Source organism: Dreissena polymorpha, chromosome 3 (assembly GCF_020536995.1).
Source record: "Dreissena polymorpha isolate Duluth1 chromosome 3, UMN_Dpol_1.0, whole genome shotgun sequence".
Lineage (NCBI taxonomy): Eukaryota > Metazoa > Mollusca > Bivalvia > Myida > Dreissenidae > Dreissena > Dreissena polymorpha.
The window spans coordinates 97,402,876-97,413,768 of NC_068357.1; the positions used below are offsets into that span (position 1 = coordinate 97,402,876).

At 37.7% G+C, this 10,893-nt stretch overlaps 1 protein-coding gene across 2 annotated transcripts; it reads right to left on the bottom strand.

Moving 5' to 3' along the window:
• Positions 1–985: 985 nt before the first annotated feature.
• LOC127875445 (uncharacterized) lies at positions 986–7,839 on the bottom strand. 2 transcript variants are annotated; one of them, XM_052420507.1, is made up of 6 exons: positions 7,599–7,839; positions 6,835–6,910; positions 4,888–4,951; positions 1,962–2,104; positions 1,399–1,423; positions 986–1,153 (listed from the first exon to the last, which is right to left on the bottom strand). In XM_052420507.1, exons 1-6 carry the CDS (start codon positions 7,711–7,713, stop codon positions 1,055–1,057), a joined length of 522 nt encoding a protein of 173 aa, XP_052276467.1. In that variant the 5' UTR covers positions 7,714–7,839; the 3' UTR covers positions 986–1,054. The 2 variants fall into 2 exon arrangements, with proteins under 2 accessions (XP_052276467.1, XP_052276468.1); XM_052420508.1 differs by having other exon boundaries at positions 1,962–2,098; positions 7,599–7,819.
• Positions 7,840–10,893: the final 3,054 nt, after the last annotated feature.

The following is a 10,893-nucleotide window of genomic DNA, read 5'->3' on the forward strand; positions in this document are numbered from 1 at the left end:
GGAGGTTGGGCGATGGATAGGCCACACCCTTCTCAAGCCTGCATCCAAGAAGACACTGTAATCACTCATCTGAAACCTCCAAATGAAGGGAGGGCAACCTATAAACACGCCGCGTTCTGGATGCAGATGCTTTGCAGATGGGCAAAACGTGTGGGCAGGTGGGGAGACTCGCCCAGAACCGAGACGCCTGGAGGAAACTGGTTGGCGGCCTATGTCCGAGAAATGACCACGTGCAATTTCAGGCTTAGAAACGATTCGATGCTGTTCGTCCGGTGCTTGGCGCTCGATTACAATCTGTCCGCATTTTAACAATAACAAGTGACACAAAATGCCATGATCAGATTTCCAGATCTGATAGGATCACGTTATGGTCCTTTGGGACTTCGAGCCAGTACATGATTAGTTCTGGATTCCAGGCGAATATCACGATCAGGTTTAGTAAATGAGTACATGTTTGTTCAAGTCTTTGCGTTATCCTTTTTTCATTAAGAATCAATGCGCATCGTCACGATACGATGTGATTGTTGTGACGATGTCTTTCACGATTTGATCGACGGAGTTCATGATTGGAGTCACGCCTGGACCCAAATGATAGAAAACGTGCATTTGTTTGTTCCCATAATATCGACCTCTTTTATTATATAATGGAAGTTTTATACGATTATCACGATTGACAATTGATCGCAGTTAATAGTATAATTCGTGGACATGATTGTACTGTTAAAAAATGCTGAATAATTGACACGATTACCAAGATACCATATATTGACCACTAGACATGATAAAATTGACAAGATAACCTCGAACCACACGATTGACATCAAGACCTGATTAATAGCAACACGATCCACTATACGTTCAAGATAATGTCCACGATTTCATTAGTGGCTCAATATGCGATCGTGTGAACCGAGCATAATAGATAAGCGTCCCTTAAACGGCAACCTGATGTTAAATTTTTAATTCAGACAATAGAACCCGTGCATGGTGTTTGATAAATATATTATCAAGGACAATTGCATGTTACAAGTAAGCAGACGAAGTGCTTTCAGCATCAGCCGACGACGCCACCACCGGTTCTGGTGTTGATTGTGACGTCAGCACACTGGTAGAAGACGGCTGGTGCAGCTGGGTTGTTCGTAACGTAGGTCACCTGAAAACGTTGAGTTTGACATCAATCCGTATCCAAACATAGAAAAATTGTTTGTTTTTCTCTTTTTTTTAATGCCCCATAAGATAAGTTTTGAAAGCCGATTTTATGTTTAATTATTGTCAAAGTTCTTGTCTCATTCTTCATATTGCTGTTTTATGCGCTCGCCATTTTCCAAGTGAAAAAGGGATATTAAATATTGTGACTTAGCAAAAAAATACTGTGAATAATGACCAGAGGACAATTACCTGAATAATGTGATGTCCATGTACACTGAAATAAATAAATTAGTATCACGTATATGGCAAAACAATGTTTATCACTTAGATTGCAAAACACTGCTTATCATATAAATGCCAAACTGTAGTATTCTTTTAATAGTCTCTCTATACGACCGCGAAGGTTCGACTGTACACAATTGTTGAGCCCATATAGCGGTCTAAGAAGTTTCAGTTGTCCAAGTCGTTTTAATTACTTTCTCAGTAGTAAACGCGTTTATCGAAAGTCAAATTAAACATAAATTAAGTTAATGATGTATCTATTACACATCTATCTTATCTAGCATATATCGAAGTAGGTCTAAAAATATTATTGTTCAATAGAAAACAAAAATGTTTTCAAAATAGGTTTCGTCTTTACACACATTTTATTATATCTTGCCAGTGTAGGAAACATACATGTACTTGAAAAAATAACTTTCACTACATAAGTATATTGCAAGTTAATATTCGCAAAAAAACAACATATATAGGACAAACGTTATTTTGAAAGATGAAACCCGTCTTGATATAAACTAGCCCTGTCAACTTACCCTGCCGGAAGCTGGACAGCGTCAGAGAAGATGGTAAGGTTGGGCTCGTTCTTATCCTCTCTCCTCTTCAACTCTTGTGGCGCACTCAGTGTTCCGCCGTGGTTACTGAGCTTGATCAGGCTTATTGCGAAGTAACCCTGTAACCGCGCTTATTGAAAAGTCAGAGTTCTTTAACCCATTTATGCCTAGCGTCTTGAAAAAAAGGCATTGGCAAACAGCGTAGACCCTGACGAGACGCCGCATGATGCGGCGTCTCATCAGGGTCTGCGCTGTTTGCTTAAAGGGATTTCTGTAAGAAATATTCTAAATATAGAAATAAATATACTAGACACCCCTAATTTTGGAAATAAATTGATCCAATTTAGAAGGATGGGAGAGTCCACTAGGCATAAATGGGTTAAGTATAATGATTTAGAATAAAAGATCATAATCGGACCATCACTCCATGTGTTGGATCATAACAAATTTGCATATAAACAGGGTTTATTAATTACATTTGCGAAAAACGTGTTCATTGTTGTAGGTATTGATTCTTATAAACTGAAAATTGCCTAAAGAATGTTTGATTATGGGGAAGATTAAGTGTTGGTCATAACTAAGGTGATAGCGGTTGCGATAAAGTTGACAATGCTTGTGGCGGTTTTAAAAGCTTAACATAACTGAGGTGAAAGTGGTTTTGGTGAGGATATAGAGAATACTAGGTTAGCGTTGAATACAGAGAAGTTTATGTTGCGAGGCTTAGAACGCCGGAAGCGCGAGCCTTGGCGAGCGCTTTCGGTGTTCGAGCCGAGCAACATAAACTTCTCTGTATTCAACGCTAATACTAGTATTCTATTTATCCCATTTGATTTTTTCAACGTGACGTTTAACATAAACAGATCTAATAACCTTAACAATAATTTTAATTCCGTCATTAAAGCGCTTAAAATCTAACAAATGTAACCATGCGTAGTGATATACATGTATTTGTTCTGGTACGCGAAATAGTCTTTAAAAAATTCACACACAAACTGTAAAACAAGTAAAAATATCACCATATGCATACATTCAATTTTACGCAGTATGCGAATTTTAACACATTACGACCGCGAAAAGAAGATTTTACTTTACTATAATTTATTTTATTTTCGAAAGAAAATGATCAAAATCCAATCTGGCGGCCATTACTCCTGACAAAATGCTGTCGATGTCAACATACATGTACACCATCGACGACCTAGTTCTGGCTACCATTACTTTAAATGTCGCTTTTTATGATTTTTGACTGGCGCGACTTTGTACAGGTCTGTCAATACTAAATAAACTGTACGCTGAAGTTTCTTTAGCTATCGAAGACCTTGACAATTTTGACGAGTAAACAGACAATTGCAGCGACTGACACTTTATTTGACAAAATATACAGGGCAATACGTTTTCCGACTTCGGACGACGAATTTCAGGACGCGCAGAACGTGTTTTTTATATAATGTTATGGGTATGCCGTGTGTGATCCGATGCATCAATGGCGCCCATGGCCATGTTAAAATCATTTCCCCGAGATCAGGGAACGACAAAAGTACAATCAAAAATCAAAACATGTAAGAACTAGTATCTTACCTTTAATTATCCTTTAAAATCCATCTAATAATCCATTTAACTCAATTATTGACGATTTTGCATCTAGGGTCTTTAATAATTATTTTAGCATAGTTAAATAAAGACCCTTATGCCATTCTATCACTTTATTCAAATGAGTATATGAACGCGATAAACTTTCTTCTTCGTCACACGCTACGTCATGTACTCTACATTACTGCTGTTCAAATGAACCGGAGCAGTTTATCTAATAATAGCCGTTGGTAAACTCGGTTGCATTTGCAGATTTCTGCATATAAACATAATTATGTTTAAACTTGCACAATGTTTTATTTATCTATGGTAAATGCCCTTATTGTACGAAAAAATAATCTAATATATAAATACACAAAGAATGGAAAACATTCAAGTACACAACAGATGTATCAGTAGAAAATACCCGTGTACAAATGGGACGTTCCCAATTCCAGTGTGGTGCTATTTTTACCATCTTATACTTTACACAGCTCTATGCCTAACGTGAATTAAATAGGAAAGCAAACATAGCAGATTATTCATGAACTGTGCGATATGTGTATGGCTTGTTGTACATTCTTAATATTTAAGTTAAATGTCAAAAGTATATGCTTTGGTTATAAACAATGCACATTACACTAAATAATGTCATATGACTAGATTTAAAGGTTGAAGGTCGTATAATTTTGAAGCTCAAGTTTTGTCGACTTTGTTTCTTATGAAAAATCATTCAGTGGTAAAGTAAATATACATAAAAAAATAACAAAACAAAAATCGTGTAATTTGATATTTTATTTCAACATTTCTTTTGGTGAATATATCATATATATTTTTTTCTGCAAAATATGCACATTTTCTTTTCATGGGTGACCTTAAAATTCGATCAATGAACCAAACAATTTCGACCTAATTTTAGCGCATATCGCATGACGTCATTTAAAAAGTAGTCCGTGCACGCGACAGGTATATTCCACAGTGTTGAATACAAGCAAGTATATTCCACAACGTGTTATACCGTCAATGTCGCGGTGAAAATGGGATAAAAAGATTTCAAAACAATGTCGACATAGTAGCGGTATAAAAAGCTCATATATAAAGCACCTTTACAGCTGAACTATTAAAAAGTTTGTATCAAATATCCTATGAGACGTGCAACGAGTTTTGTTCACAATGCGATAAAATATGAAAATATGAAACATCTAAACAATAATAACACTTTTTAAAAACATGTCTACATGTAAAATCATCAATACACAAAACAGCTATATAGAATTTATTGTTTCAAGAAATAAAAGTTTTCTACAAGAATATTTGTGACTGCGGATCCAGTTCTTACCGGAGTGGCGGCAACCCAGTGACCAGCGTTCTTCTGATAAGTGATACTGACCATATCGCCCTCTCTGAAACAAAAATTAATTAAAAGTCTCAGTACGGGTCAGCGGGTAAAATTTAAATTGCCGAGAAAATTCAGGTCGTAGTTGAAGTCTCAAATCTTAAATCATAATTGCGATTTCTTGATGAACACAAATGCTTTCCATTCACAGAGGTCGAGAATAAATTTATGTATGTCTTTAACTGAAAGCATTTCTTTCAATAAATCAAGATTATTTTTTTTAGATCATACTATTGACAAAAAAATCTTTTTTAAAGATATACGGCGTTGATTTTGGTTGGTGTTGGTGAAAGATAATTGGTTAAATAAATGAGACCAACTAACGCGAATGCCTTTTTCTGCACTGTTCTTAACTGCATCGCCCCAAATAAATTACTAGGCGTTGCGTCAGATTTCGTGGCTTATTTCGCATACTAAGATATCAATCATTGATCATATATCAATATATACATAACAGACATGCAAAAGAAGAATAAACATGAAATAAAAACACATAAGACAACCGTCTGAATTCGAACCATCAATACATATTTGACATAGGTATACGCGTGTCCTGTATCCGTGGTTTGCCGGTGTTAGTTTTTTTTTATTTGATCATTAGTAGTATCGGAAATTATTACGCTGAACAAGCAATGAACACCGTTGCAAAACCCACGCCTGTATCCCATTTCATAAAAGCCCGTGCATAATTGGAATTTAGTTAACCTTATTCTTCAGAAAATAGTAAGTCAATTATTTATTGAAATAAATGTTAATGTAAATGGAATGACTCTTTGTAGATTGCACGTTTTCTTTTTCGAACAGTTTTGTTATTTTGTGGACGCTTACCAATGTCAGCTAAGGTGAAAAGCTGGCATTAACAGCTACGCCGAACAAAATGTCAATTATTAAAAGGACCTTTCACGTTTTGGTAAATTGACAAAATTAAAAGAAGTTGATTCAGATTCGCAAATTTTCGTTTTAGTTATGATATTTGTTAGGAAACAGTTATACTGAACATTTACCACGCTCTAAAATAGCCATTATATGCATCTTTTGACGATTTAAAAACCTGAAAAATATAAAGCGTTGCAACGCAAAACGATTGAAGAATTTGGAGAGTTCTGTTGTTGTCGTTATATTTTGTGGAACTACGAGGATCGCTTATATAAGTATAAAATACACCTTTCATTATATGAGCACGGATGGCCGAATGGTCTAAGTGATAAAATGTTAATGTAAATGAAATGACTCTTTGTAGATTGCACGTTTTCTTTTTCGAACAGTTTTGTTATTTTGTGGACGCTTACCAATGTCAGCTAAGGTGAAAAGCTGGCATTAACAGTTACGCCGAACAAAATGTCAATTATTAAAAGGACCTTTCACGTTTTGGTAAATTGACAAATTTAAAAGAAGTTGATTCAGATTCGCAAATTTTCGTTTTAGTTATGATATTTGTAAGGAAAGAGTTATACTGAACATTTACCACGCTCTAAAATAGCCATTATATGCATCTTTTGACGATTTAAAAACCTGAAAAATATAAAGCGTTGCAACGCAAAACGATTGAAGAATTTGGAGAGTTCTGTTGTTGTCGTTATATTTTGTGGAACTACGAGGATCGCTTATATAAGTATAAAATACACCTTTCATTATATGAGCATGGATGGCCGAATGGTCTAAGTGGTAGAATGTTTACTCCAGCACTCCAGGGGTAAGTGGTTCGAGCCCTGTTGAGCTTTACTTTTTTGTCCTTTTGAAAAAAACAATTCTTCAATGTTTACTGGAGCTTTTTAAATCCAGTGTTTACATTTATCAATATAAAGCATTTATAATGACAACCTTCAATACATGCCAACATCTGTGAAAATGCCCCTTTAAGAATGTGATCATCTTTGCACAGCAACTTACTGGAAAACGGTCCTGACATGTCCTGCCGTATCCATACCGCCGCATGGCCCTGTTACACGATAGCAGTCAGGAGCAGCTGAAATGTATGGAGTAAACGTAAGGTCCAAATTGTGTAATAAATCACCCAGAAACAGTATGCGACAGTATATGAAAACTATGATACATGTCACGCGCAGTATCCTAAACACGATGACCAAAATGTCCCATTTTTATTTCAACGGCCATAAAAAAACATGTATAGCACACAACGGTGAAATATAAGTCGCGTTGTGATTGCATGTGTTGTGAAAGTAAGAATACACAATATGGTGTTTATCGCTGTTTTAATCAAACTTCAAAGCATAATGATTGCTGATCAGTAAACCTTACGTCATTACGAAACTCGAATTCAGTGGTCCGTTGTTTGTAATTCGATAAGAAATGATAAATAAATTATCCGCTTCTATGCAAGTATATAACGCCATGTATGTGCCCATTACTCACGAATTTACAGCAACTGCTCGATGGGATCCTATTACTTATTAACAATTCTTTGTTAAGATTGACTTAGTGGTCCGATAACATAATGCGCATGTAATAATCATTCCGTCCCTCTATCTGTCTGTCTGTCTGTCCGTTCGTGCGTCCGTCCGTCCGTGCGTCCGTCTGTTTGTTGAGTCTGTCTGTCTATAAAATCAGGGTTATAACTTCCCTGAAATTGCAACACAGTTCTCGTTTCTAAATGCGTATCTGATAAAATTGCTAAAAATAATTTTTACACGTACCAGCTGCATCAAGTCCCGTGACATTTCCACGCTGTTGCGGGAACACAAGACAGAGATGGGTTGAGCCCAGTGCCACAAGGCCGAGGAAAAACGCGGAGGAAATGAGTACCTTCATAGCACACGTTGAAACTACCAATGTATCTAAGGCAAAGCAGCGTCGGTCTCTGTTTATATGTCGGCTTGTTTGACACGTGTCCGTATGTAGGCCGGTCAAAAGCGGAAACCTAATTCACCTTATCTCACGATCCAGATTTGATAAGAGTTACAGTTAATGTTCTTATATTTGCTTACCTACGGACCACTTTAATGAACTTGTTTACGATTTATAATGCACTGTTCTTAGACCATTGTGGCCGCTTTGATAAAACCGTCTGTAGATAATTGTATCGTTCTTCAACTTCAAGGCTGTCGTGTGAGTAGCGGCCGTTGCGGCCATAGCTGTCGGATATTTATGCCAAGGTCGAGCATGACATCCGCAACAATTTGCTGATACATGTACTATGAAGTTAATTTGCCACATTAATTTGATATCTAGTACGCGAAGGACTTGAGTTTTTTAGGTCATGGGAATATAAATTTATTACATGTTACGAACGTTTATGTTATCGTATTACATAAGATAGCTTTACGGAAGAAAAGGCTACAGTATTATTCTGACCTTTGATGTATAAATATTTGAATGCATGTTATGATCTTACAACAGTTTAGTCTTAAATTACATAATTTTAAGAAGCGTGTAAAAAATAAAAATATAATGACGTTTTATTTCATAATAACGGTCATTTTAAATTTCCCCTTTTTAGCCTTGGGCGTAGCCCCAAGGCCATAGTAATGATATCAATTTCTGAGCCTATCCGGCAATAAAAGAAGTTCTTCGCAGATCTCAATAACCCGCCTTGTAAGTACAGAACATCACTATATAACATGACAGTGTCATAAAAAGTGAAACAAAATATCATTGAAGCAAAATTGCTAAGCGTTGGCTTAGACATAGTTTTTATTGTTTACATATTCATGCGATAATAAGTTCTTCGCTTGACGGTCTAGGCCGAAAAGATACGAATGTTTACGGAAAGAGTAAGAATAATTTTTTTCTGGGACATTTTTTGAAGACATTATATTTGGTATTTATAAACAGATTTTAAAATATTGTCATTTTATTTTGCGTTAACAAGACATTCCAGAAAAAGTCAATGAAAAAAAAACAAAAAATATTCACGATCATTCTCGGAAATAGACGAAGTAATCGGATATGGTATTTCACTTCCCAGATCGAGCGCACAAATCCAGCGCGAAAAGTTCTACGTGAGACACAGTACACAATCTGTGCACCGTTATTTATCAGGGTATGTGGATTTTCTTTTGTATACACAAAACAAAGGAAGTATGAGTGATTTCCTGATCTGTTAATTATAGCCCAAGTCTCACTATTGCCGGAAGAGCCCTGGTCCATCCCGGTTTGCTAACGCCGGTCGACCGGCTAGAACCGGGATGATTCGTAGAATTTTTTTACGCGGTCACACTATTTCCCGGTGCCGGCCCGGTTGAAGCCGGTCAACATCCCGGTCAACCCCGGACTAGCTACGGTTTATCGCGGTGGAGCACCGGTTGTCACCGGTAATGCCCAGGTGGAGCCCCGGTGAAAGCCAGCAGCGTTCAGGCAGAGAACCGGTTTTTCGTAAATCCACCGGCACTCATCGGGGCAAAACCGGCATCAGACTCCGGCAGAGCTACTGCAACGCCCCGGTTTAAACCCGGTCGTCGCCGGTAATACCCAGGCGGAGCCCCGGTGAATGCCGGTGGCGTCCCGGTAGAGCGCCGGTTTACCGATGTACCGTAGCTTTACCGGGACTCTGCCGGCATTCACCGGGCTCCACCGGGGCAACACCGGCGACAACCGGGGGGTTGCCGTAGCTCTGCCGGGGTCTGTATGGGCCCCGGTGCAGCTACGGTGCCATCTCGGTTGTTCCCGGTGCCGTCCCTGTTGATACCGGTGCAACGCCGGTCGTTGCCGGTCCTTCCCGGTGACACCCGGTTCATCCCGGAGGTATTAAACATTTTGATACTTTCCCGGTGGAGCCCCGGTTTTTTTCCCGGTCGTCCCCGGTCCATCCCGGGCGAGTCCCGGTTCATCCCGGTAGAGCCCTGATCACGCACCGTGGCTCCTGCGGCATCATAGTGAGACAGGGCCTTATGTAAAAGAAAGATATTTTAGGCTATTGAAAGTGATTTATTTGACGCCAACAATAACAGTTTTTTGCGACCATGTTGCTGTTGTATATCTTCACCGCCTATGTAGACGAACCTCTACCAGATCTGTAGAGTTGAACAAAAGGTTATCATTCCCACCACCAGTATCGTGTAGTCCTCCACAATCAGGGCTTTCCTTAGACATCAAATCTCAAGAGTCAATGACTCTTGGGACCAAATTTATAAGGGTCAAAATCAAATTTGTATGAGTCATAATAATAACGCAGGAGAGTCAATGATCTTTTGTATTTTATGCAAATTACTGAGATATAATATATAAAAAGCAACAAATTTACACATATCTAAACATTTATTTCTTATATTCCAGTCAATAAAAGAGATAATGCAAACATACATTGTGACCAACATTGTGAGCATAGTGAAATCAATACGAAAAAAACACTCGCACTTGTAGTGACATAATATATATACATATCAGGGGTGTCAATTGTCCCAAATTCGAAATACGGAAAATTAAGCAGAGATTCAGAGACCGTATGATAAAGGGAATAGAGGGCAGAGCCCCTCGAGCCCTTGCTTATTGTTATTCTTTATTTTCTTTCTATGTGCAATTTCTTGTGAGTACAATGCGAAATTTTATCAATCAGACCATCCGTAACACCGCATGTGTATTCGTCATTCTATAAAAAATGTTATAAAGATCGTTGGAAATAAATTAAAATCGACGAGCCATACCGTATCCGAAAACGACTGTCCGAAAACAGGTAGAGATACGTCGTTTGCGAATGAAATAAAATGTGTTTTGCTAGTCTGCAGAAAATGAAAGCCAGTATTAAGTAACCTAGCAAATACGTAATTAATATATAATTCGGTTGACATATTGTTTTAAGTATGATATTGAAGTGCTTTACTTTGCTAATAGATAATTTATAGTTGGCGAACATTAGCAACGTTCGTAGAATGGTACGGTTTTCGGAAAGTAGCGAAGATGTTTCGTCAGTTACTGCTCATGTCAGTGCCAGCCAACAACAACAACAACAACAACCTTTATTAGCATATAAGCATAATACAATGCTTTTTTTTG

Bases quoted from the DNA above. Each gene is read 5' to 3' on its own strand.
- LOC127875445 (XM_052420507.1), bottom strand. From the start codon at position 7,713: ATGAAGGTACTCATTTCCTCCGCGTTTTTCCTCGGCCTTGTGGCACTG. The intron at 6,911-7,598 runs GTACGTGTAAAA...CATACATTTCAG, and splicing joins CACGGGACTTGATGCAGCTG to CTGCTCCTGACTGCTATCGT. The intron at 1,424-1,961 runs GTAAGTTGACAG...TATTTATTTCAG, and splicing joins GCTGTCCAGCTTCCGGCAGG to TGTACATGGACATCACATTA.